Here is a 27,652-nt window from a genome sequence, read left to right on the forward strand (position 1 = left end):
ATTATAACAATACCAAATTTTAAAGCAATTACTAATGCCAATCGTTCAAATACCAGGGGACTCGATTTTGAGCTCTCAAAATTTTGAGAAATTCTCCAATGATCTCTCACATCTCATGTTTCTTGAAGCGCATTAAAAATATTGGTCCACATATACAGAAGCCCTGGCACCTTTTCCTCTCCTGCCTGTTTCTCTCCTTATTAGCATGCAGCCTGAGAGTTTGTGCTCTTTTTAAATTGGTCTGAATCAAAGTGTTACCCTATTGTAGGGTGGGGTTTTGTTTTGTTTTTATTTTGGTGGGGTGCCAGTATGCTGTGGTTTCACATTATTTTGCTTATTTGTTCCAACTGTCATAGCGCTGCAGCATTTCCTTCTCTTGGCTGTTTTTTTAAAAAGAGTGATTTGTTTGGTTTTACGGTCATGTGTTTTCCGTATTTCATTTGTAATACTGGTTTATAGCATTGTCGTACCTTGTATGCTGCTTGGAGGACTGTTATATTGTGGCTTATAAACTGAACGGACGAATAAGTGAAAAATTCTAAGTGTTAGAAATTGAAAGAAATGTTGGATGTTTTATAATTTTTTAATATATATGTTGGAAGCCACCCAGAGTGGCCAGGGCAACCTAGTCAGATGGACAGGGTATAACTAATGTTGTTGTTGTTTTATCGTGCTTGATAACACTATCTTTTTTAAAAAAAAAATAATCTGTTGACTTGTTGCTGTTTTATTTATGTTCCTTCCTAAAACTTTAATAAATACAGGTGGCAGAGGACAAAAACAAATTAAAGAAAAATATCTGAATGTTGAAGAAAAACATCTGATGTTTGGTATCTGAAGAAGTATGCATGCACACGAAAGCTCATACCAGTAACAAACTTAGTTGGTCTCTAAGGTGCTACAGGAAGGATTTTTATTTTTATTTTTTATTTTGTTAAACAAAAACAGGAATCTTGCTCTTGAATACAATGCATGCATGTAACAACCATGTCCGTGTTTAATTCCTATGTATATCTGATTATAAATTTCTCTTCAAGCTTAAACTGTAAACATGAAGAAGTTAAAACTTAAAGAACTAGAGAGCAATCTTCAACAAGTTGATGATTTTGAGAATCCAAAGCTTCTACTTGAGCAATATCCAACAAGACCACATATTGCAGGTAAATCTCAATATTTTTTCCTATTCCTTAACAGTATGGATTACAGCTAACATACTCAGAGGAGACCTATTGAAAAGAAAAAGGATAAGTTAATAATGACTAGCAAGTCCACAGATTTAAATGGATTTACTGTGACTTGGCTACAACCCTATAAATCTATTCTGCAAACGCTTGACAAGCTAATTCAAGAAAGCACCCTCATTCTAGAACTTATGGTTGTTGGTGTGAATGGTGTATTTAGCAATCACGTATATTTAGCATTAAATTTAAGTCACGTGCCCAGCAAAAAATTCTCATTTTGTCAAGGTAACGCTTAACAAGCTTTAGGTTGTGGGTAAAACATTTTTTCTCCTGGGGCTGTCAAGGAAGTTTAGAGCTTAATTTGTATCCCTGGAGCTTAAGTTGCTAATTGATAGTGAATATTGAATTATGACTGTCTAATTATGCTGTTGAACTCCTCTGAAAAGCAAGAGTCCGTGTTTGAAACTCTTTAGTGGAAGAACACATGCTATCAAGATAATTCTCATATTTTGGGGTCATGAACAGAAACACGTTCTTGTTTGACTTGTTCTGTCCTTCAATGCTAATCACTGGCTTGAGCCACCTGGATTTTTTACAACCTGTCTTGCAAATATATTTACTTTAGTCTTCTTAGCTGACCTTGCCCACTATAAAGTTGGCTGGTACATTGGGAGTGTTTGGACTTAATAGGAAACTGTTCAGCTGGTGGAAAGGGGATAAGTTAGAGGCCTGCATTTCATTCCAGCCTTACAGTATTGTTTTGTATTTGCCCAGAACCTGTCACCTGTATTTCTTTGTTTTTGTCATCTAGCATGTATGCTTTATACAATTCACAATACTTTTGGTGATATTGAAAACAAGACTGTTGCGGATCTTGGGTGCGGTTGTGGTGTGTTGAGCATTGGAAGTGCCATGTTGGGAGCAGGGTAGGTCTCTTACAGCAATGGTTTCTTGCTTTCTTATAATGGGTGCAGATACTGGGTGTATTTCTGAAAAATGATAAAAGTGTGTAACCAGAAAGCCTTGATGAAGTCAATCAACCTATAAAAGTGCAGTTAATAAAGTTTTAGAAAGGGTTTTATGTTAAAGGCTAGCATCCTGATCTGGACCTATACTAAAGGACCTGGACCTATTATACATGTGCATTAGGTAAAGGTAAAGGGACCCCTGACCATTAGGTCCAGTCATGTCCGACTCTGGGGTTGTGGGGCTCATCTCGCGTTACTGGCTGAGGGAACCGGCATACAGCTTCCGGGTCATGTGGCCGGCATGACAAAGCCGCTTCTGGCGAACCAGAGCAGCACACGTAATTACTGTTTTTCATTTTTCCCTTTTCTAGGTTATGTATAGGATTTGACATAGATGCTGATGCCTTGGAAGTATTTAGCAAGAACGCTGAAGAATTTGAGCTGACAAATGTTGATTTGGTCCAGTGCAATGTGTGTTCTTTGTCTGACAGAATGCCAAAAACCTTTGATACAGTCATTATGAATCCTCCCTTTGGAACAAAGCACAATAAAGGTTGGTAATGATGCACCCTTATTTCCAGTGATAAAGCAACTAGCTTTACAAACTAAATGTTTTGTAATTACGCTTCTCGGCAATTTCTTTCAGTACTTACTTTTGGACTGTGTAAGGGTGGCTATTTCTAAAGTCTAGTGCAATTTTTTAAGGCTGCATGTGTGGTGTTAATGATAAGGATTTATCCTTATGCATCTTCCATATATCGGAAGACACACGTCACCAATCCTGTTTTGCTCTCCTCCCAGGTTGTGCAAACCCAATTCCTTCTGTTCTTCAAATGTGTTCACTTTCTTTCTACATTTAGCACTAGATTTAGGATGGATGCTTGTGATGTTCTGCTAGTTAATATTTCCAAGCATATACTACTTTATCCAGTTACAGGTAGGTAGCCGTGTTGGTCTGCCGTAGTCGAAACAAAATAAAAAATTTCCTTCCAGACCAACTAAGTTTGGTAAGAGCTTTTGTGTGCATGCACACTTCTTCATCTGAAGAAGTGTGCATGCACACGAAAGCTCATACCAAACTTAGTTGGTCTCTTAAGGTGCTACTGGAAGGAAATTTTATTTTGTTACTACATGATCCAGTACATTGTAGTCATCTAATGGGGGCAAAACTTTCCCTGTTGTGGCGTTGGGGGGGGGCAGAGTAAGTCATCTGAAAATGACAAAAGTCTTACTGAAGTTTAGGCATATCGCTTCTCTTCCTTCCCACTCGTCAGTAAGGTCTGTCACCTATTGCAGAAAGATGTACTAATTCGTTTAAGGTTGTAAAAGTATGATGTTAGACAGGAACAGGTAGCTAAAATATTTACTCTGCTTGGGCAGAGTAAATATTTGGGCAGAGTAAATATTTCCCTGCTTGGGCAGGGAAATTCAAATATAATAATAATAATAATAATAATAATTAATAATAATATTTATTATTTGTACCCTGCCCATCTGTCTGGGCGGCTTCCAACAGAAATCAAATACAAAAATATCACACATTAAAAACTTCCCTAAAAAGGGCTGCCTTCAGGTATTTTCTGAATGTCAGGTAGTTGTTTATTTCCTTGACCTGTGATGGGAGGGCGTTCCACAGGGCGGGCGCCACTACCGAGAAGGCCCTCTGCCTGGCTCCCTGTAGTTTTGCTTCTCGCAGTGAGGGAACCGCCAGAAGGCCCTCGGCGCTGGATCTCAGTGTCCGGGCTGAATGATGGGGGTGGAGACGCTCCTTCAGGTATACAGGATTTAATATATACTGTTTAATTAGGCTTTCAATGCTGAAAACCTGGAAGAGACACATTTGGCTTCCAAATTTCAACAAAACGTTTTTCCAAGTTATCAAGTTTCACTTAATGCTGACGGACAAAGCTTAAAATCAATTTAATGTTTGCCATCACACCTTTCAAGATTGCTAGCACGCTACCCGTTTCAGTAAAACAAGTTTTGCTTTGGCTCATTCAATAGGCGATTTGAAACTTAACAACCACCTGTATTTTCCTAGGCGTGGATATGGCTTTTCTCAAGACAGCGTTGCAGTTGGCAAGAACAGCCGTATATTCCTTGCACAAGACTTCGACCCGACAGGTACATCTCCAGCAAGCCTGTCTTCTTTCCACCTACGTTACAGGAACTGAGTGGGTCAGAACTTATGGGAGCTCTAGCGACACAAAGATCACAACTTTGGAACGTAATTTCACAACCAGCTACATTGCAACTGTCAGTGTTTAGGGTTCTTACCCTTTGGTCACTATGGAAGCAGTCCTGTTGCTTCAGTTCAAAAGGTCAGGCACGCTTCTGCCAATGGTCAAGGTGACCACTAAACCCCTTGCATTTCTTCCATGCTTAGCATATCCAGAAGAAAGCAGATGAATGGAACGTGAAGATGGAAGTTTTAGCAGGTAAGAGCCGACTGTTTAGATCAGCCTTAAAGACACATGGTTCGAGAGCCAGTGTGGTGTAGTGGTTAAGAGCGGTAGACTCGTAATCTGGGGAACCGGGTTCGTGTCTCCGCTCCTCCACATGCAGCTGCTGGGTGACCTTGGGCTAGTCACACTTCTCTGAAGTCTCTCAGCCCCACTCACGTCACAGAGTGTTTGTTGTGGGGGAGGAAGGGAAAGGAGAATGTTAGCCGTTTTGAGACTCCTTCGGGTAGTGATAAAGCGGGATATCAAATCCAAACTCTTCTTCTTCTTCTTCCCTTTGCTGAAGGTTTGGGCTGGATAGGAGGCTGCTATGAGGAAGGGCAACTTGAATTTAATAAAAAATGAAAACACGGGTTATGCCTAATAGTCAAACCTCGGTTGTCGAACGTAATCCGTTACAGAAGCCTGTTCGGCTTCAGAAATGTTCAACAACCGAGGCACGGCTTCTGATTGGCTGCAGGAGCTTCCTGCATTCAAGTGGAAGCCGCGTCAGATGTTCAGCTTCTGAAAAACATTTGAAAACTGGAACACTTACTTCCGGGTTTTTGGCATTTGGGAACCGAGGTTTGACTGTGCTTGGGTTGTGCCTAAAAACATGAAACTCAAAAGAGCTGCTTCCAAAGATGCTAGGTTGGCCTCAACTAGGGCCAGGGCTTTCTCGGTATTGGCACCGACTTGGTGGAACAGTTGTATCACAAGAGACCAGGGCCCTGCGGGATTTGGCATCTTTCCGCAGGGCCTGCAAGACGGAGCTGTTCCACCTGGCCTTTGGGTTGGTTTCTGTTTGATAGTTATGCTTCATTCTTTTATTGGTGGGCTATTTGAAAATGAGACTGCAGTTTTAATTTTGAATTTTTAAATTTGTATTTTAATCTGTATTTTAAATTGATTGTTTTTATGTTTTTGCTGTGATTTTAATTAGTGTTCGCCGCCCTGAGCCCGGTTTTTGGCTGGGAAGGGCGGGGTATAAATAAAATTTATTATTATTATTATTATTATTATTATTATTATTATTATTATTATTATCAAAAGTCACTTTGTAAGAGCTGCAACAATGCTGACTTCATTACATACGATGTAGGAGCCAGTTTAAGGTTTTGTTTTTTCCAGTTGAGCTGCCTTGAGAACTTGGCTATTGGTGAAATAAGTATGGTTAAATAAGAGCAATTTTTTAAAATCTTCTAAATTGCATTTTAGAAGTAGATCCAGGTGATTTACTGCTTGTCCAATAGTGTAGTTTCCCCACCCCCACGCCATCCAAACCTTAAGACAAATAATGTCCCTGACCTCCAATATCCATTTTATTTTAATTTATATCCTGCCTTATCTCCAGCTGTTTCTGGACTACAACTCCCATCATCCCTCGCTAGCAAGACCACTGGTCAGGGATGATGGGAATTGTAGTCCAAAAACAGCTGGAGACATTTGGGAAACACTGGGATAGATTCTTCTAAGACAGCTTACAAATATCAAAATGCTTTTTTTTAAAAAAAAAAAAATGCAGCATGCTTAACAAGCCTGCAACAACCTTCCTCGAGGGCAGCAGGTGGTAGGGGGTCCTTCTTTGTGGGGAGTGCATTGTTCATCTAGCTCAGGCTTTGTCGCCTTCACCTGCCTGCCTCCCTCTCCCAGAATCCTTAGCACACAGCAGCTGATGGTTGATGGCCCTGGGAAAACAGGCCGTGTATCTAAAATGCATTTAGTCTGTGCAAACTTGTGTTTTCTTACCGATTCCACTTAACCTGCTTTCGCTTCATTATTCCCTAATGCTTTTGCAATTTACACCCAGAGACATAATTGCCTGATACCATCCATTACAGCTTAATGTGTTTACTCATTTTGTTTTCAGAACTGAGATACGACCTACCAGCCTCGTTCAAGTTTCACAAGAAGAAATCGGCAAGTATTTTGTCATTCTTGAGCCAGAGTGAATACTGTATAGGAGCTTCGTAGTTTTAACTGAACCACACGCTTAGGACGATGTATGAAAACCTTTTAGGCAAGGCGCTTTGTGTATTCTGTGACTGAACTGTTCGGGCACTAAAGCTGGATCCGGGAACAGAAATCAGGATCCCGAGAATCAACTCTGTGGGAGCAGAGACCTTAAGAATGATTCAGCCCTAGAAGCCACTTAACTCTAATGTATAACATGAAACCTATTTTGAACATGATTATGTATATAGTGGTACCTTGGGGCTCAAAACACTGATAACCTGGAAGTAAGTGTTCTGGTTTTTGAACAATTTTTGGAAGCCGAACGTCCAATGTGGCATCGGCTATCGTTTCTGGGGCACCTGCACCTAACATTTCGGAAGTCAAGCGGACTGCCGGAACGGATTTAGTTTCGCGCTTTTGTTTTTGCTATTTGCGTTTTTTGTATTTGAGGCTTTTTCAGTTAATTTGTTTTTGTGACTGTGTGGAACCCAGTTCAGCTGACTGTGTGACTACGGAAATGGATAAAAGCCCCCCATCCAAACAATGACTATCATTTAATTTTAATCACCTACAATGCTGCTTATACAAAATAAAATAAAAAATTCCTTCCAGTAGCACCTTTCATAGTTTATAGTACAGCACATTGTTTATAGTGTTTCATTTTATGGCTCAGTGGTCTCGTTAGATAGTAAAATTCATGTTAAATTGCTGTTTTAGGGTTTTTTAAAAGTCTGGAACGGATTAATCCGTTTTGCATTACTTTCTATGGGAGATCGCGCCTTGGTTTTGGAACGGAGTTCCAGAACGGATTAAGTTTGAGAACCAAGGTACCACTGTACAGGTACACATCCCCCTAAACAAATTGGCAGTGATACAAGCAGGTGGTATAACCTAAGTGTTGGCCAGCAGAGATTCAGGTAAACATTACACCAAGTCTCTGTTTACTAACAGAGCATGAAGTCAGCTGTGTCCTGCTGGTCCAGATTATATATTACACCATATTGATTTTTCACACACAAGTGCTGCTGCTAGGAAGCACCATACAGTGGTACCTCGATTTACAAATTTAATCCGTTCCGAATGCACATTCGTAGGTCAAAAAATTCGTAAGTCAAAAAAGCAATTTCCCCATAGGAATGCATTGGAGACAAAAAATTTGGAAAAATTTGTAAGTCGAGTAAACCCCATCTAAAACCGCCAACGGATGTCCTTCAGATGTCGAAAAATTCGTAGGCGTGCGGGCACTTTTTTCATTCGTAAGTCGAAAAATTCATATGTTGAGTAATTCGTAAGTCGAGGTACCACTGTATTCAAGTAGAAGGAAAAATATACAAGGTGGATACACCCACCTATTTTCTCACATACATGCATGCACACACACACACACACACACACACACACCCGTCTCTCTCACATACACAGGGTTATCCCCACCCACATTTTTTTTTAAAAGGCCCTCTGCAGTACTAAGCAACTCCCCGCTGGCAGGCAAGCAATAACAGAGCAAGCCAGGTGGCCCTTTTTGTTCCTTCTCTCCCCCATTTTGAAAAAAAAGGCCCCTCTAAGGGGCTCTACGTGGCTGGTGGGCAAAAATAAATAAAAAATGGCAGTTTCCTCTTGACCCTCCCCGTCTCAATTTTAAGAATCCCATGTGGCAAAGCAAGAAAAAGCAACTTAAATGACAGGTTGCTTGAGGGATGCCAAGAAAGGCTTTTATAGGTACACGCGCGACCAAACTCCTATTATGGGGGTAAACAGAAAAAGCAAATGAAATTCGAAGGCAGCTATTTAACGAAAGCATTGGCAAGCAGCTCAGAATCAAATCACGCAAGTCGGGTAACTGTACACATTTTGCTTTATTTAAGCCCACCTTCCCATCAAACTCAAGACGGTGGTACACCTGTTGTTCCACTTCTGAAACTTAATGCGATATAATTCATTGGATTCCAACACTGAAGCACGCTAAGTTTATTTGGTATATACTAAATACAACTTTTGTACATAAGTTTTGAATGAGGGTGGTTCAGTTTTCTTGAGCCTTTCCCCTTTGGCCCAGGGATTACCAAGATGGTGCCCACGGGCAGAGATTTTCCTGCAGAAGCCCTCCCTGGTACCCACGCCATCCACTGCCCTGCCTTTCCCCACTGCTGAAATTAGGCTCGAAAAGAGCATTCTGTTGTAGCTAATAGAAAAGGTTGCAAACTCCTGGTGCATTGTATAACAAACATTTATGCTTTTTTCCAGGCCACAGTCCCTGCCCCCAATCCTCCAGAGCATATTTTTTTGGGGGGGGGGCAGCATGCAGGGGGGTTGTAAGGGGAGAATAGAGGAAAGGGAAGTCCCATTTTATGTTAAGAGGGACAACACAGTTCAATTTCACTCAAATAGCTATTATAAAAAGGTATGTTTTTTGAAAAAAAAGAAAAAAAAATCCCAAAGAAATAATCTTAAATGTAACTCTTTCTTCTATCCCCCTTTTGCAGGTGGACATCGAAGTCGATTTTATTAGATTCTCTTTCAGAAAACAGGATGAACGGAGGAATGATTGAAAACAAATCATTTGTTTCTTTTAAAACAAAACCCTGCAACGCTTTTTGGAGTACTATTCTGTATCTCCAGCTCCATTTTCTGTCTTCAGCTGTTTGCGGGCAGGCTCTTCCTTCTCAGCCTCTTCGAGTGGTCTTTTCTTTGGACTCGCTGCCCCTAAAAAAAAAACATCCAAGAGCTCACTCAGTATTTGATCTATGAAACAGCCAGATCCATACCTCTGCCAATAAAACAAGTATTACTGAAACTTTTTGTGCAACAGTCCTTGGTGTCTCTCTCAGAACAACACCAAATGCTTACGCTACGTTATTTGGATGGAGCAATATCGAGGGATGCTTGTGACCCTCGGGACAGCCATTCTCCCTTTTGACCTTCAGCTGTTCAAGGTGAAACAGATTCAGCTGTGACTATTTTGAAGTAACAGAGGCATCCGAGCCTATTTTGACCGATCAGCCATTTCCCCCCAGCTGCAAAAGCCTGAACAAGCTGGGTGCTAAACACAGCCCAGTGTGCTGGGAGAGTATTTTGGTGTTGGAACTACCAATCGTACCGGGTTTCTCGTGGATGTAATTTTTCTAACACTGCCTTTTTATTAGTTGCCCCGTCAAGCAAAAGCTCCTTGAAAGATCAGGTTGGCTGGAGCTGCTATTGCACAGCACACTATTTTTGCCTGTTCCGGGTAGACAGTTCTGCAAAGACATTCAACCTACAGTATGTGAGACTAAGTTACCTAGCCCTTTTATTCTGCAGTGGGAAGCTGCATTTGGAACCAGAAAAAAACCCCAGCCAGTATTGAAAGTATGTATGTGATACTAAACCCAATTCATGCATTCAGAATCTTGTTCTAATAAAGGAAACCACTCACCTGTTGCACTTTCATCTTCACCCTCTTCTTCATCTTCACTCTCAAACTTCGTTTTCTTGCCTTGGAATTTCACTTTCCTGTCCTGCGTCCCTTGAGGTCCCTTGCCACCTTTTCCTTTTCCTTTGCGGCCTGTTAGGCAGAAAACGCATGTCTTAGGCCGCTTCATATTCAGCTTTAGGGGCTTACTGCAATGCATCTCAAGAGGATAATAAAACGGCCTGCTACAACCTCAACTATCCATCTAAGCCAAATATTGACAGGCAGCGGTTTTCCACTTTTGCCCTGCCCTGCCCTGCTTGAACCCTGGACCCTTCTGCAAAGCATATTCATGTGCAACGCTCCCCAAGCATCTGGCCAGTGAGCCTTCATAGATCAAACCCCGCAGGCAGAACTTGTGCATCCCCTCCACACACGGTGGAGTTAGTCTGCCCATCCAACCACGAGCAATGAGGTGTGCGAATCAGTTGCGGAATTCAGATTACATCCCAAGCACTCTCACTACCCCAGCACGATCTTATTTCATAGGCTTTCCCCTCTGCTGCACAATCCAGTTCACCACCAGCTTTGCAGTCCCCTCCAAAGCCCCGCCCCACTGCTGCTCTTCCAGCATTCCTAGAATCGGGACCACAAGAGTCACCTAGTCCAACCCCTTGCGATGCAGGTATGCTTTGCTCAAACACACAACCCTGAGATTAAGAGAGTCATGCTCTGCCAACTGAGCTATTCCAGCACTGGCCTGCCCCTCATGTCTGGCTTGCAGGTTTCCCAAAGGCAACTGGGTCCACCGCTGCATTAAACCATTTCTGGACAAGATAGCTCCCAGGTCCGATCCAGCCGGACTCATCTTTGTGTCCTTACATGGCTTCTGCGAGCTACCAAAGAGTCCAGAAACGTTTCCGATGCAGATCCCCAGACTGGCACCCTACTTGAGAAGAGCAGCCCACTGCTTTGCTCAACACGCACTATCCACATAATAAGGCTTAAAATAAACCAAATGAAAGAAGAAAAAAATCAAGGCAAAACGTCACCTTTTCCTTTCTTTTTGTTCAACAGTTCTTGCTGCCCCTCCATGATTTTCTTTAGCGCTTCTCTAGCTGCGTCTCCTTCCAGCACCTCCCACGTAACCTCTCTGCCTCGCAGCTCCAGGCTCCCGTCATTTGCCGCCTGGGCTTTATCCAGCGCATCTTTTGCGCTGCTCTTGAACAGGATGATTCCCTGGGTGCAGAAACGCAAGGTTGTTACATCAATACGCAACCGTTCGCTCAGACATTTTCTTTCTATGGCTTCCCTGCGGTCAGAAGAGACGGCGAAGGTGGCGATTTGATAGCTAAAATTTGCCGCTGAGTCGTAACGGCAAGGACCATGCAGGCCAAGCACTTCCACAAGGCCTCGGCCTAAACTATTTGACACCAGTTGCCCAGGAACATAACTGATCATTCCTCTGAGCCCTCTTAAGGCAGCCCACTGTTAAATGCTCCTATTTCCTCTCTAGCGCTGCAACAGCATAGCTGACGTGTCATGCAATTCTTCAGAAACGCACCAAATTCACACCATGCGCACTCATCTATCACGATAGCTCACAGATATCAGGGCATGTGGTGGTATATAACAGGTGTGCGCATGTAGTAGCTGATGGAAGAATGGTTTTACTTGGGTGTGGCATGAACACACAGTAAACAGATAACAAAACCATAGCTCTTTTAAAAAGTCAAAGCCTTGAACAACCATACAACTAAAATCTTGACATCGTCAATCAGTATCTGCGGTATTAGGCCTGTATTGGCCACATGTAATACAACTCAGACAGAGGTTAAGTGGTACTAAAGGTAAAGGGACCCCTGACCATTAGGTCCAGCCGTGTCCGACTCTGGGGTTGCAGCGCTCATCGCGTTACTGGCCGAGGGAGCCGGTGTACAGCTTCCGGGTCATGTGGCCAGCATGACTAAGCCACTTCTGGTGAAACCAGAGCAGCGCACGGAAACGCCGTTTACCTTCCCGCCGGATCAGTACCTATTTATCTACTTGCACTTTGACGTGCTTTCGAACTGCTAGGTTGGCAGGAGCAGGGACCGAACAACGGGAGCTCACCCCATCGCAGGGATTCGAACCGCCGACCTTCTGATCAGCAAGCCCACAGCACCACCCACGTCCTATCTAAATGGTATCAGGTGCTTATATAATCATTACATTACAGTTTTACTCTGTTTTATATTGTGCTCATCGGAGTCTTCATACCTGAAAGCCATTATGCACTTGGCGTAAAACTGGTGCTTTTATGAAAAAGCGTGTGTTTTTTATTGTGAAAAAACTGAGATAAGCCACTACGGTCGTACTTTGGTTTTTGAATTTAATCTGATCTGGGAGCCCCTTTTGACTCCCGGAACAGTTCGAAACCCAAGCACGGCTTCCTGCAGCCGATTAGAAGCTGTGCCAGACGTCCGGCTTCCGAAAATCGTTCAGAAACCGGAACAATCACTTCTGGTTTTCGATCCGTCGGGAGCTGGAACATTCCAAATTCAAAGGCGCTCGGCTTCCAAGTACGACTGTACTAGCATTAGTTGCTGTTCTTTTCATTTGATGCCCAAGTGGGACAGGGCAACCTTATGACCTGAAGAAACGTGCCGCAGTGTCGGAGCATCGATTTTGCCCACAGAAGGTCCCAGGTTTAATCCCTGCCCTCTCCAGCCAGGGCTGGGAGAAATTTCTGTCTGAAATCCCAGTCAACATAGACGATACTGCTTCCTATGTTCCTAAAGCAGCGCACAGGTCACTACCCACAACTCTGCCCTTTTAGCTATTATCTCTTTCCCAGGAGAAGATGCTATAGCAGACTACAGAGGGGAATCAAACAGTTCCAGTAGCTTGTTGAGCATAAAGCAGTCCTCCAAAAGCTAGCTGTGGCTCCTTCAGCCAGCAGCTGCCAGAGTTTCCTGGGGTGTTTTATACTAGCTCTGGTTCCTAGGACATCGCTCGTGTGGCAAATCCATGGGAGGTATTACTCAAGAGTTGAACCATTGAAACTTATGGACCTAACTTTGTCACGCTCATTAATTTCAATGGGTGTACTCTGAGTAAATCTTAGTTGAAATACCACCCAATTTGTTTAAGGCAGGGATGGGAAAAGTCGACACCTTTTAGGTGCTGTTCGGACTGCATCTTCCATCATTTGTGACCATCGGCTGGGGTTTGGTGGGAGTGCAAAATATTTTAAGGCAGGCCACAGGTCTCCTAGGTTTGAGACCCATTGTTATGCAGCACAATGCAAAGTTTTAACTCTACCTATTAATTTGCTGCTTCGAAGAATAAAGCGAAGTAATCTCAGCACTCTGTCCAGCAAGCAAGAATGACATTTATGCTCCCTGTTTTATGAGAGTGCCTTGAATAGGAGGAATCAAATGTTTCTGCCAAGTTTTCCATTCCGATTTTCAGTACTAGCAGATCGTATACACCAGGGATGTCCAACCTGTCGACTGCGATCTACCGGTCAATCCCTGGGAGGTTTAGGTCAATTGCTGGTGTTTTTTTTCCTCTGCTGGGGAAAAAAAGAGCATCTGGCCCCACCCCCTCTCCCCGCCCTCCATTTGGGCATGATCGCAAGAACAGAAAACAGAGTTTTCACTGTGAGGCTGATTGTTTCCTGAGCGATCTTTTGGTGAGCGACTTTTCCCTTTCTCCCCTAAAGAAAGCTCATTTTTTTTACCACCCCCTCTAAGAAAAGCTCCACAACTTTGTCTTTCTCCCTAAGAAAAGCTCGACAACTTTGACCTGAACCCCCTGCAAAAGGGGTAGATCACTGCCAGATTTTTATTCTGTGAGTATTGGACGTCCCTGGTGTATACGTTTCGAAGAGAACCACCATCGTATCCTGAAAACATCGCCCCATTTGGTTGTTAACATTTCGCCAGATGCAGCGACTCCCCGGGTCTGACCTCTTTGGCACCTCTGACAAAGTCTATCCATTTAATTTCGCCATGGCCAGAGAAAACGGCATGGAGATCTTCTCGGCAAGTCTGATCTTCCAGGTCTCCAAAGAACTTCAGCAAGCACCCTTGCTTCTCCTCCAGAGATTTCTTTCATTTACAAAAGGGGAGGGAAAAGATTCCGTTAGACAGGACAGACATTTATACCCTGCAGGATTTAACAAGACTTCAAGCAAGAGTTGGTTTTAAAGCTCTCCAGCACTTGGACGAAGAGAAGTACGCAAACTTGGAACGTTCCAAGGTGTGTGTTTGTGTGGGAATCAAGCTTGTAGATAGACCATTAGCGAGTTCCCAAGTTCCTGGCCATTAAAATAGCCCCATTCAGAGTCTCATGCTACCATAATCACATGGAGGACGGGTGGGGGCCACGGCATTGTACCTCCACACTCAATGGCCCTGCCGCCCCCCGCCATCCACACTTTGGGAGGACCCATTCCCCAACCTCCAAACAACACAGCTCCACCCCCTTCCACCATGTGATTGTGATGTCATGAAAGAACGCCTGAAGTGGGACATTCCTTCAGTGCTGTTGGCTGCATAGTGCTGTTGGTGGCTCGTAATAGCCATCGCATTTTGAGTTGCATGCTTCCAGCTATGTGCGGCGTTAATCTAAGGTTCAGTTTTCCAAGCATGCTCCAGCGATCTAACCTCGGTTAAGACAAGAGTACCCTGGATCACACCTTCCTGCAGTATATAGTGGTACCAGCACAAAACCAATACGCTCAAAAGTCTTTCAACCGCAACTTCAAATAATGTGAATTTATTTGGCATTGCTCATCTCCCCCCACCCAATGTACACAAAGGTATCCTTAATCCCGTTAAATCTGGAATTTTTTTGGGGGGGGGGGCACTGCTTCTTCCAGGAAAGCCAGTTTAGCACAGAACACTAGTATGAGAAGGGGTGTCACACTCCAGTCTGATTGGAGCGTAATTGAAATTTGTAAGATTCTGGAGCACAGAAACAAAGTAAATCACTAAACCATCAATTCTAGCATGTGGAAGGGCCACCTAAATTGTGTAATTTGGCATCTCAATGATTGCTATTATTCATTGTATTATAATTCGGCATTGTTATAGTGAGGCTATAATTGGATTGCAATTGAAAATTAAGAAAAATTATTATCCCCAAAAGGGGTGGTAGTATTACAATCCCAGACGCACTCTGGCAATTGAGTTCTAAGTCTCCCAAAAGACTTTTGGAAGAAGGTTGAAACCGAAAAGGTAAACTGTTGCCTTTAGCCTTATCCACAAAACTCTTACGAACCTTTCCACGACAATTTTCTCCCATCTGGGTCAGAACAGCATTTTTCACTGTATGGCCTAAATGTAGCCTTGGCTAATTAAGTTTGCGACTAGCATGAAAATGCTGACTAGCTTTTTAAATAAAAAAATCCTTCTACCAAGTGGACTGGAAGAGAAGTCACTTCCTCCTCCAGCCAGCTCCTTTGTCTGAGTGAAATTCCAGGTGATTTTTGTCTACCCCGCAAGGTGTTAAATACAAGGCCGACCTAATGACATAAAAAGGATAAGTGCTTTCTAGGTCTCCTATACCTCCAGCAGCACTAGGCGAAGAGCCCTTATGAATGAGGCACTCAGGATTTAATTTCTAGAAAAATCATAGAATTGTAGTAGAGTTGGAAGGGACCCTGAGGATCATCTAGTCCATCCCCCTGCAATGCGGGAACATGCAACTGTCCCGTACGGGGATCAAACCTGCGACCATGGCATTGTCAGCAGAAGAAATGTTGTCAAGGTTCAGGTTCCTGTGCAAACCCTCCTTATAGCTAGTCCCAGTCCACAGCCAGTTACTCCTATCTGGGATGAAAATGCACTCTGTACCTGCTCAGGGGCATTTCCTACTTGCTTCATATGCTCTAGGATTGAGCCCTCGCACTGGAAACAGGTGTTGGGGCCGACTACCAGCTCATTTCCAGTATGTGTAAGAAATCAAGTGCGTAATTCCTAAACAGCGTCGTGTGTTTTGGAGAACCCAGGTGGAAATTTCCTGTTTGTTTTATTGTTCTTAACAGGTCCAGGAGAGAAGACTCAAGCTGGTCTTAGCTAATTGCTTTTCAAGTCTTTATTCTTCCACCTTATCCTTCTAAATTACACGGGGGAAACAGAGGCACTGTGGATTACACAGTTCTGTCAGTGAAATCAAGGGGCATGTACCATTTCAGCATCTTCCGCTTGCTTCTGTTTCTCCTCTTTCTCCCTGCGACAAAAAAATAAGGAAAAGGATTGCGAAGTTAAGCAGAGCGCACTGCTGGCAAACAAAGAGGAGATGATAATTGCAAAGTTAAAAAGCCTCCGCTTACTGCTTGGCCTTTGCTTTCGCTTCCAATCTGTTCCGTTTTTTCTCGTCGTTCTTCTTCGCAAAGTAATCATCCCTGCACGGAATATATAATTTTATTAAGCAAGCCAATTTAGGGGTGCTATATGCAACGGAAGGAACATGAAAGCTATCCTCAAGATGTCTGGCTGTTCTTTGAAGCAAGCTAATCGCCGCCTTGGTGCTGCTATAGACAATGGTGACCAATTAGTTGACAGATAGACTGGCTTTGGATCAAGAAAAAATAATAATAACCAGTTCTTATTTAAACTGGCCATCTGTTTCCCCTCAAAGCACGATGAGACTCTTCTCCCCAATGTGCTCTATTCCTCAGACTGCAAGAAATCCCCACCATTGCCAGTGGAAAGATCTGCCTCGGGAGGTTGTGGACTCTCCTTCCTTGGAGGGTTTTAAGCAGAGGTTGGATGGTCATCTGTCATGGATGCTTTATAGCTAAGATTCCTGCATTGCAGGGGTTTGGACCAGATGGTCCTTGGGGTGCCTTCCAGCTCTACAATTCTATGATGCTAGAGGGCAGGCAGACAGTGCAAGACAGAAGACCCCCCTAGACCCATTTTCTAGCACTTGGTGTAATGGACTAGAAGGAAGAGCGTCTGCCAAGAGACTTACAAGCAAAAGCCCACCACAGCCTTGATTGTATGCTCCTTTGCCAAGGCTATCAAAGCTTGTCTTTACAACCTGGTGTGGGATGTAACATAAGCAGTCAAGTACAACACTTCCTGTTTGCCTGGAGTGGACAGACAGGGGGGTGTTACTCCAGCCAGGAGAACTTCCTGTCACACCTGTCTAGAGCATCCTCCCCCTGAGTGGGCATGACCCTGTGAGGCCCTGTAAAAGGCCAGTCACGCAGCCATCTTCCTTTTTGACTCCTTTGCTGCTCTCTTCTGATACTAATGTGTTTTGCTGTCTGCTGGCTCACACTCTCAAACTCTCTTCTGTAACTCCAAGCTAAAGCCTGCCTTCGGGGAACCAACTGTGAACTGAATGTGAGTAAACTTCTTATTACTTTAAAAGAAGACTGTTGTGTCTTTATTCTTTTAAAGAGGGGTAAAAGGGGAAATTACCAGGAATCTGGACAAAGCCAGATTGGATTGCTAAAGTAAAGAGATTCAAGCGCATCTACCAAACTAGCTTCCTGCAATATACTGGGGAATGAATGCAGTATACAAAATAAAGGTGAAATTAAAAATATATGTAAAAAAAGTAATATATATATATAAATAAATAAAAATAAAAAAGTGGCCATATATGGGTTAAAGTGAACTTGCAGGTAAACCGGCTCCATGTTGTTAATACTAACACACTGGTCTGGTAGCTAATGGGTGACTCGTAACGATCTATAAACTCAAAGCATTACATCAAATACATAACTCACCTGAACAGTACAATAAGCTCCGTGTCCTTGTATTTTTGGTTTGGAGTTTCAACGAACTGCTTGGCAGATTCGACACTGTCAAATACTGCAAATACTGATCCCTGAAGGAGGTAAGAAAGGAGGTGTTTTAATTTAGATCGGTGGAAGATTCCCACAGGAAAAAATAATAATTAAAAAGATTTGGCAGAGCTTCGGCGAAAAGGAGTTACCTTGAACGCTTTCTGAATGGTTTTCCGCATCTGAATGTTTTCAACTTTGCCTTTACAATCTAGCCATTCCTTGATATCATCAAGTGTTGCATCCAGTGGAAAACCTTTCTGGAAATCAAGGATTTGGTCAGGTACTTCATATTCAGAGACACGTTTATGCAAACACGTATCTGGGCACGTTTAGGGTATTTACACGGGCGTAGTCTTGCCGGTTTGTGAACAACACCCATAAGCTGGAGGGACAGTGGTAAAGAATGATATTTGAGAGCCTCCCTCATGACGAGCAAAAATCGAATGTCAAGCAGAACTTCAGCTAAACTGCTCGTTACCAGGTTAGCATAATGTGGGGCAGGGTGGATAAAAATCAAGGTATTTTTCTTATTTTAAAAAAAATCCGATTTTTTATAAATTTAAATTGGATTTTTAAAATAAAATGCTTTTGGAGGAAAAATCTTTCTAAAGATAGTTTTCTATTGAAGTTACATTGCAGTCCAAAGGCTATTCATCAGGAAATAAGGATTTGTTTTAAGTTTTTAATGTGTGCTAAAACTCCCTATAAGGTTTTTTTTTTAATGTTTAACCATATCAGTTAACAAACATGGATACAGGTTATTGTTTTAGTTAAATAAATTGTTTAAACTGTTATTAAGGAAATGATTATTTTTCTCCTTCCAATAAAGTACAGCAGAAAAGCTGTCCAAATACAAACAGTTAACTTATTAAACCTCACAATAATGTCACAATCTATGCATTTCTAATAGTATAACCAAATCAGCAATTTTTTATACAACTGCAAAAGCTACTCTGAAAATTTATTATTCCAAAAATGAAACCTTCATCTGGTTGTAAATATTAAGATTATACCAGCAAGCATGAGTCTTTCTGTAAAAAATATATATGATTTAAATCAAGTCTTACTGACTAGTGATTTAAATCGATTTGATTTAAATCAAATCCACCCTGAAATACATACAACCAAAAAATAATCAATTTGAGTTGTGCGACTCAACTTGCGCCGACTAGACCCAGCTTTTTAAAGCAATGTGGGCTAAAGTCGCTTCTGGGGCTTCTCTGGGATTAGGGGCCCTGGTGTCTAAGTTTCATTATTTTCATAGTCGATCTTCCCTGGGGAAAAGTGCATTTTCAATTCACTGAGCCTAGTGAAGCCCACAGCCTACAATATGCTTCCCAGAATCCTTTGCAACACACAGGGTGTCCTCAGTAATGGCAAAGAAGTTTTCATGCAGGACAGGGGTCCCCAAGTGCCGGATTTACGTATAAGCTAAACAAGCTATAGCTCAGGGGCCCCACTCTCTTGGGGCCCCCCAAAAAAATCAAAGGGAAAAAACCTGGATGTACATTTCCAAAATGTAAGATAAAAAACAAATAAAATAAAACCTACATAGGGCAACAGTGTTTTGTGTTGTGTAGGCTCCTATGATGTAGGCCTGCTAGCCTGCTCCCTAAAATATCACTGGTTTGCTCATTTCTATATATAGGGTGCCTACATTCTGCATGTGAAAATGGCTTTTGATACCTATTAGGTCCATAAATTACCATATATCCAACACAAAAAACAGAGACAATTTGTTGCTGACAAAGGACAGCTGGACATATAAAGGGCCCCATTACCTTCAGTAGTTTAGGGCTTCATCAGACCTAAATCCGGGCCCTGGGGTCCCCTAAACCAGAACGTTTGAAATCCGGTTGCATTACAACACATATAGTTCCCACTTACAATATACACAGATCTGCTTTTAACCGCGTTCTTATATTGCTCCGTCACTTCAGGCAAAGGCTTGTTTGGAGATCTTCGGACTTTAGCTTTGTCTTCGCTAATTTCCATCAGCTCAGTCGTTGATTTTTTCAACGCACCCACTATTACATCAAAGTCTTTTGTGAGGCGATTTAACCTAGGAATGAAGGTAGAAAGGAGGGTAAAAAGAGGTTGTTTGTTTTCATCTTTAAAAAAAATAATAATTTATTACGGTATATTAAGTCTCTTCTAAATACAACCTGAGTGAAAATGTGGAACATAGGTGCCCTTTACGAATGAATTATATCAGGAAAAATGAAGAAACAGATGGAAAATTAATATCTCACACAGGAAACGTATTGGACACAAACTCCTTTTGCAGAAACGAAAGTTGAAAAAATTGCAACTACAAACGAAAGTCAAGAAACCCGTGGCTGTTAAACAAAGGATTAAGATCGGAACTGCTGTAAATGGATTAATCAAGATTATGGAAGCAGGAAGAAATAAGAACCTCGTATCCTGAATCCCAGTGCACAGGAAGTCACCTCAAATTGTTCAATTCAGTTTTTGAATAATTGGCTCTGTTTTTAATTGGATTGTAATTGGGTACTGTGATAATGTGGCTTTTATTGGATTTGTACTAAATTCATAAATAATATAAAATATTGCTTACAAGGCTGCGCAAATTCTTAAAACTGAAACCATTACCTTCTACTGAACATAATGGCTTGGATCCCAAAGTAAGGTCACGTAAGAACAGGGTGGATAAAAATCAATCATTTAAAATAAAATAAAAATGGATTTTTAAAAAATTTAAATCTGATTCTTTTTATTTAAATCAGATTTTTAAAAATAAAATGCTTTTGGAGGAAACATCTTTCTAAAGATAGTTTCCTATTTAAGTTACATTATAGTCCAAAGGCTATTCATCAGGAAATAAGGATTTGTTTCAAGTTTTTCATGTGTGCTAAAACATGAAATCGTTTAACATCAGTTAACAAACATGGATACATATGCTATAACGTTATTGTTTTAGTTAAATAAATTGTTTAAATTGTTATTAAGGAAATGATTATTTTTCTCCTTCCAATAAAGTACAGCAAAAAAGTTGTCTGATTTTTTTAGACAACTTTAGACAGACAAATTATCTGTCTATGTATGTATTTCTATTAGTATAACCAAATCAGTAGTTTTTGATATAACTGTAAAAACTACTCTGAAAATTTATTATTCCAAAAATGAAACCTTCATCCGGTTGTAAATATTATGATTATACCAGCAAGGATGAGTCTTTCTGTTAAAAAATGATTTAAATTAAGTCTTCCTGACTAGTGATTTAAATCAATTTGATTTAAATCAAATCCACCCTGTGTGAGAAGCTCATAGACATAGTTTTACTCCTCAACCTGTAGTTTTCTCATCACCTACAACCCCTTAAAGCAGGCACCCCCAAACTCGGCCCTCCAGAAGTTTTGGGACTACAATTCCCATCATCCCTGACCACTGGGTCCTGTTAGCTAGGGATGATGGGAGTTGTGGTCCCAAACATGGGATGGAGCACAGAGGAGCCGATGAGGGCAGGACCCACAAGACTCAACAAAACCCCCATCCCTGCTTTCCCTTCCTTTAACTTTCAATAAGCACCCATAGATTTACCTGTTGAATTTGATTAATGTTTCCAAAGTCACCCAGCCATCGTCCAGCTTTATCTTCTCCTGGAGAAACTTGTCCCGTGGCAAGTTGTGGTCGCCAAAATAGTACTATCACGCAAGTATGGAGAGCAACACAAATATTAGACGCCAAGGATAATCTACTGCTTCATTTAGCACCGAGAAGTCAGCTCCCATGCACAGGAGCTTCCCGAAGCCTTTCTTAAGAGCGCCATCGGAATTTACGGCACACATTTCTGAGCGCCAGGTTAAAAACGTCCGGGTTTCTGTTCAACATTTTAAAATGCCTTAACCCGTACCCCTCAATGGTTTTATATTACAAACCGCTTGCCAGAAGCTTGATGGATGGAAAGTATCAGCACATATGAAGCGACATTATTGAGTTGTGAGGCAATTGTGACACACAATTTGTGGATGCTTAAAATTGTTCTGACAAGATCTCCTGGGCTGCATCTCAATCTCCTGGAGTGCATATTGTCCCTTGCTTCATCAGAACAAACGTAGAATTTCTGCAGCTGCAGAACCCTTCATAGCTTCTTGCCTGACTTTTCAAGGCTGTTTTTTAATCTTTGTTATTACCAAAGTCTATTCAGCTTAAGACATATTGTACTTTTATCAGCGATCGGCCAGCAAAGCTGTGCAGATGGAGAGTCCTATTCCCAAACATCTGGCTGATACAGGCTGATATTAGCAATAAAACAGTTCTAAGCTGCGGGGAACCCTCATTTTAAGTACTCAACCAAGACAGCTACACAAAGTTTATAACAGGCGTTTTGCATTAATGCTACGCTAGTCTCAACAAATATTCATACCTCAATCTGCTGGCACACCTTCCTTTCCAAGTCAGACATGTTTTCGCTGTCTCCGTTTTCGGCCATTTTCGCCGCCTGTAATCAGAGCAACATTTCGCATCATTTAGCATTAGGGCTCAGTTAAATGGTTGAGACCCCACTTTATCAGCAACTGCCTCTAGTGAATTATAGAACATTCTTCTATTAAATCTGTGCTGGAAACACAGATATATAAACTAAGCGGCAAATGGGTTTACAGTTGCCAAAATGAAATGCCTAGTTCCCCCCCCCTTTTTGGGGGGCCAGATGGCTCAAAAGTAATGCTTTTCCAACGTGACTTTTTAGCTCCTGATGTTGATTCTGATTGTGCAGACAAAACATTACAGGTTGAATTCTACAGGATGTGTTGCTAGTTTGTGAAAACAGTTTTAAAGTCTTCAAACAGTTTTATCATTATAGTATTATTATGCCATACAGAGAATTGGTACACCTTGATCATGAAAATCTAGCTGAGGAAGAATTAGCGAAACAGGGCCTTGTCCTGGAATTTATTTCGACTGGAATTTGCTTCAATACTATAATAATAAAACTGTTTGAAGACTTTAAAACTGATCTCCCGCCTGGCCAGAGTTCTTGGATTCTTTAATTTTCGACAGTATGTGAAAACAGGCAAGATCCAAGGATTCCCAGGCCAGACGGCGGAAACATCAGGCCCCATCCTCGCGCCCGGGCACCCTCACTTGGTCGCAAAATGCACCTGGCAAATATCGAACACTGTTGTAAATGTATATTGATTTCCAAACAAGTCTAAAAAAACATACGCCCCACATTTCCGATTTGAACCACCTCCTGGCACAGGTTCAAGACATCCAGCACCGCCCTGTAGTGCCTAATGAAAATAAGAAATTGCGCTATCTGTTACCCTTTGGCAGGGCCGGCGCAATATATTTTGCCATTTGAGGCGAACTGCAGAATGGAGTCCCCCCTCCCAGCCAGGGAAGTAGGTGCGGGTGAAGATCTACATCAGGATCAAGGGGGACAATAAATATCTACCTCGGAATTTGCTGCCTCTGCAGGTCCTGCCACCTGAGGTGGTCGCTTCCACTTGTCTCATGGGTGGGCCGGCCCTGCCCTTTGGGCAGCAGAGAATCATGAGCCAGTGTTAGAAACTCAGGTATATAAGCTAGGCACCAAACAGCTCCTTAAACCAAGATTACAGTCACCGAAACAGAATGTCTAGTTGCCATTTTGGGGCAAGACAACTCTAAATTATTATTTTCAAAGGATGGACTGATTATCAGTTAAAACACCTGGCAAGTTCTGGCTGACAACCTTGAGCTGGATGAAGAAATTTGAGAACTTAAAAGGAGAAAAGTCACTTTATCAAGGAACAGTCCACATATATACTAGCCTATCCCGACTTCCTTTTTCTTAATAGTGACACAGATCATTCATAACATGAGAACATCCTTCACAACTATGAGGAGGGCAACGGGGTGAGGTACCGTACTTTTCCGTGTATAAGACTAAGTTTCATTATCTAAAAATCATGCTAAAAATGGGTTTTGTCTTATACATGGGTAGTGCATAGGGTGGACGTTTGATTGGTTGCTGCCGCGGCCGTCAGCAGCTACTGTGCGTGTTATTGGTTGCTGCGTCAATGGGTGGTGTTGATTGGCTGATGCTGCGGCAACTGGGCGGACTATTGTCAACTTCTGCCGGAAAGGGGACAGACAAAAGTCGGATTTTGCTACGCGTGCAAGTGAACGATTTTTGGCAACCCCACCTAAAATAGCTGAACAACCCAGGGTAATCCCCCCCCAAAAGCCATCTCCCCCCATTTTCTTAAATTTGAGCCCCACAAAATAGGGGGCGTCTTATACACAGAAAAGTGTGGTAAGTGCAGACAAGCTGCAACAATTAACTACAGCGTTGCTCACTGCTCCTGTTAAGGCTGCACATTGATAGCATTTTGGTTCCTGAAATTGTGTAGATAAGATATGGCTGATAAGAGTTCTGCAGGATTGTGGGTATTACTGTGTGAAAACAGTCAGGATCCAACGATCCCCAGGTGTGCACCTCCAGGTGGTGATATCAGGCGCCATCCTGGCGCCCAGGCATCTTCACTTGGGCGCACGTGGCCGATAGCCCGGTGCAAAATGCGCCTGGTCAATTTCGAACACTGACAAATGTTAGAATCTCAGATATATAAGCCAGGCACCCAATAGCTCAAGGTTACAACCACCAAAATGGGATGCCTATTTGCCATTTGGGGGCAAGACTGCTCTAAAGTCTTATTTTTCAAATGATGGGTTGACCGCGACCTCCGGCTGGTTCAGATGACAGCCTTGAACTAGGTTAAGAACTTTTGAGAACTGAAAGAAGAAAAAGTCCCTCAATCCAGGGACAGTCCACATACATATTGTCCTCTTGTTCTTAAAGGTGACGTGGACTGTTCATAAGGCGCCTGTGTACGCATTTACAAGCCCTCTCCAGGTGTTCTGTGGGGCCACAGAGACATTCAGTGCCCATGGACATGGTCCCATATCTAGACATTCAGTGAAGGCTGGGTATGGGGGAGGCACCATGGCTTTCACTGGAAACATAGAATTAAAATTCATCATATTCCCTCCTCCCAAAAGTTCCACGGCCCAGCTTTAGAACCAGAGATGAGTGACCATTTCCCCTCAGGTAGGATCATAGAATCATAGAGTTGGAAGAGACCACAAGGGCCATCCAGTCCAACCCCCTGCCAAGCAGGAAACACCATCAAAGCATTCCTGACAGATGGCTGCCAAGCCTCCGCTTAAAGACCTCCAAAGAAGGAGACTCCACCACACTCCTTGGCAGCAAATTCCACTGTCGGACAGCTCTTACTGTCAGGAAGTTCTTCCTAATGTTTAGGTGGAATCTTCTTTCTTGTAGTTTGAATCCTTTGCTCCGTGTCCGCTTCTCTGGAGCAGCAGAAAACAACCTTTCTCCCTCCTCTATATGACATCCTTTTATATATTTTCAATTTTTATCACAGGGAGGGAGGGCAAGTAAGCAAAAAGGTAGTCTCCTTTAAATAAGAATAATAATTTTAATAATAATAATAAACCTTCCTTTCTGATATAGAGGAAAGCTATTTAGGGAGAACCAACAACATAAACACCACCAAAAAATGAAAATAAAAACTCTTCCCCCTCTTTTTTTCAGGGGTGAGGAAAGAAGTGTTTTCCAGTTCTCTGTTTACTTTGTCTCTTTGTCTAGCTGTGGGGGGTCCCTCCTGTATTGTTAACAGGCTCTGAATAATTAGCTGTGCTTTAAGTGGAAAGATGATTACAAAAGGTGTCCACCTTTTGTTCACAGGTATATTGCTTTGTTCAAACATTTATCACCATGTTATTTCAATACCAGTACTCAATGGTATGGCGATTTATTACCCAGCCCTACTAAACACTGTGCTGCTGGACCCTTACCTTAAACTTGGATCTCCAGCTGTTGTTGGACTACAACTCCCATCATCCCTGACCACTGGGTCCTGCTAGCTAGGGATGATGGAAGTTGTAGTCCAACAACAGCTGGAGATCCAAGTTTAAGAAACACAGGTGGCGCTGTGGGTTAAACCACAGGGCTAGGGCTTGCCAATCGGAAGGTCGGCAGTTGTTCGGTCCCAACTCCTTCCCACCTAGCATTTCGAAAGCACGTCAAAGTGCAAGTAGATAAATAGGTACCGCTCCGGCGGGAAGGTAAACGGCATTTCCGTGCGCTGCTCTGGTTCGACAGAAGCGGCTTACTCATGCTGGCCACATGACACAGAAACTGTATGCCGGCTCCCTCGGCCAATAAAGTGAGATGCCGCATGGCTGATATCAGCCTGGTCTCACTTTTACCAAATGAGATACTACAAAAAAAGATACAGAACTCTTCTCTTGTGTATTACTCATGTGAGAAAGGGAAGCAAAACAAAAACCCGAAGAATCGGAAAGTCGAGCATTTGCCACTCCTCCGTGAGCATTTGCAGTAAAGGACTCTCAGCTGCCAATCAAACCATCCTCCACGTGGTCCAAACCTGCGCGCACAGAGCGCATCGTGGAGCTCTTCCTCGCCGGCCACCTCCAACAGGAAAAAGCTCCCTGGGCATTTAAAATGCAAGTTTCTCCCTTAAACACGTCGCCTGCGTGTTCCGAGAAGTTCCCCACTCCGCTTTCACGTGCATTAAAAGCAAAGCCAAGAAAACACACACGAAGAAAGCCTTAAAGCGGGAAAAGAGACGGATTACTCCCCCCATCACTCCAAGCGGTGCATCCGTGCTCCCCAAAGAGACCCCACTACCACCGCATTCCGCAAGCACCGCGGGGTTTGACATACACGTGTAGGTCACGTCCGGAGAGCGTTACAGCGAGCAAGCGCCCCGGGGAAAGAAATCTCAACTCTCCTGGGCTTTGAACCTCCAACATTTCCTTCTGCTGCGCGCACACGGGCCCTGTTTGTAGCTCAGCTCCTTCCCCGGGCTGGGGAAAAGAGCAGGCCTCGTCGTGGGAACCCGTCGCCGGCGGAGGAGCACAAGCAAGCCGGCTCTCCTCGCTCCCCACCCACCTGCCCATCCAGCGCTGCGAAGCCCGAAATCCCACCCGGGGAGTCCACGCGAGCGGCCGCGACGCACGTGGGGACGTCCACCCAAGCCTGGAACGAGCTCCGGGCAGCCGCGCGCAAAGCAGGCGCTCCCAAAAAGCCCGGAGTCAGGATTACGCGCCCGCTTAAACGAACTAACCTTCGCCCAAGGCAAACCCCGGCCTCTCCCTCTCGAGATCGCGTAGGCCGCCGGCGCCGCTTCTCCGTGCGCCTTTACGCGCTCCCGTCCTCCTTTCGCCGGGCAGCCCAGCAGCCTGTGCGGCGCTGGCCGCACCCCTTTCCCCGGCCCGGCCCGGCCTACGAGGGCTGGGCTTCCTCAGCGCCCGCCTCCTGAATCCGGCTCCTCGGAAGGGTACCCAGCGAGCAGCGGGTTGCCAGGCTGGTCTCGGGGCTTTGCAGAGATCTCTCCCTCCACTGGTAAAGGAGCAGGAAGCGGATGCGCACCCTGCAGCTCCTAATATGATCTTCTTGCGTGTGATTCTATGGCTAAACATCAGGAAGAAATTTCTGACAGTAAAAAAAATATTTAGGGTAAAGCCAGCCATGTTTGGTTTTTTTTTTTTAGCATAGCCATAGCTGTTAAGTTTCGGATTTCAAAACAAGGGATCAGCACCCTCACCTGTCCCGGGGACAGTCTACGGTTCTCAGGGACAGTCCACGCCGTGGTAATCCCCCCAGGCTACAAATTAATTTACACCAGGCTACACACCGTCATCTTTCCCCACATTCATATGTGGGATTTGAGTGGAGCAACACATGACTGGAAAGGTTTGCAGTTCCACAAACATAGGTGTGCACTGCCTCGAAATAAAAATAAGTGAACAAAAGAAGGCTCACTGGGGGGGGGGCATTGCTAAATAAATGCCAACTATGTAACCAGAGGTTCAACTGAATAGAATCTGAATCACATGCACCACAAGGCCTATGCAGGCTCAACTTAAGG

The 27,652-nt window shown here is 43.2% G+C and overlaps 2 protein-coding genes across 2 annotated transcripts; one reads left to right on the forward strand and one right to left on the reverse strand.

Annotated features, from left to right (window-relative positions):
- Nucleotides 1–1,051: 1,051 nt before the first annotated feature.
- Nucleotides 1,052–9,095, forward strand: METTL5 (methyltransferase like 5). The gene is made up of 7 exons (XM_033150539.1): nt 1,052–1,160; nt 1,993–2,107; nt 2,521–2,702; nt 4,191–4,273; nt 4,536–4,587; nt 6,461–6,510; nt 9,030–9,095. Exons 1-7 carry the CDS (start codon nt 1,052–1,054, stop codon nt 9,093–9,095), a joined length of 657 nt encoding a protein of 218 aa, XP_033006430.1.
- On the reverse strand, nt 8,963–26,960 carry SSB (small RNA binding exonuclease protection factor La). The gene is made up of 12 exons (XM_033168390.1): nt 26,849–26,960; nt 22,114–22,188; nt 21,288–21,391; nt 19,614–19,788; nt 17,876–17,983; nt 17,667–17,767; nt 16,257–16,328; nt 16,111–16,153; nt 13,888–14,028; nt 10,987–11,173; nt 9,959–10,087; nt 8,963–9,249 (listed from the first exon to the last, which is right to left on the reverse strand). The coding sequence occupies exons 2-12, from the start codon at nt 22,177–22,179 to the stop codon at nt 9,149–9,151; spliced, it is 1,227 nt and encodes a 408-aa protein (XP_033024281.1). The 5' UTR covers nt 22,180–22,188; nt 26,849–26,960; the 3' UTR covers nt 8,963–9,148.
- Nucleotides 26,961–27,652: the final 692 nt, after the last annotated feature.

This window comes from Lacerta agilis, chromosome 1, assembly GCF_009819535.1.
Source record: "Lacerta agilis isolate rLacAgi1 chromosome 1, rLacAgi1.pri, whole genome shotgun sequence".
Lineage (NCBI taxonomy): Eukaryota > Metazoa > Chordata > Lepidosauria > Squamata > Lacertidae > Lacerta > Lacerta agilis.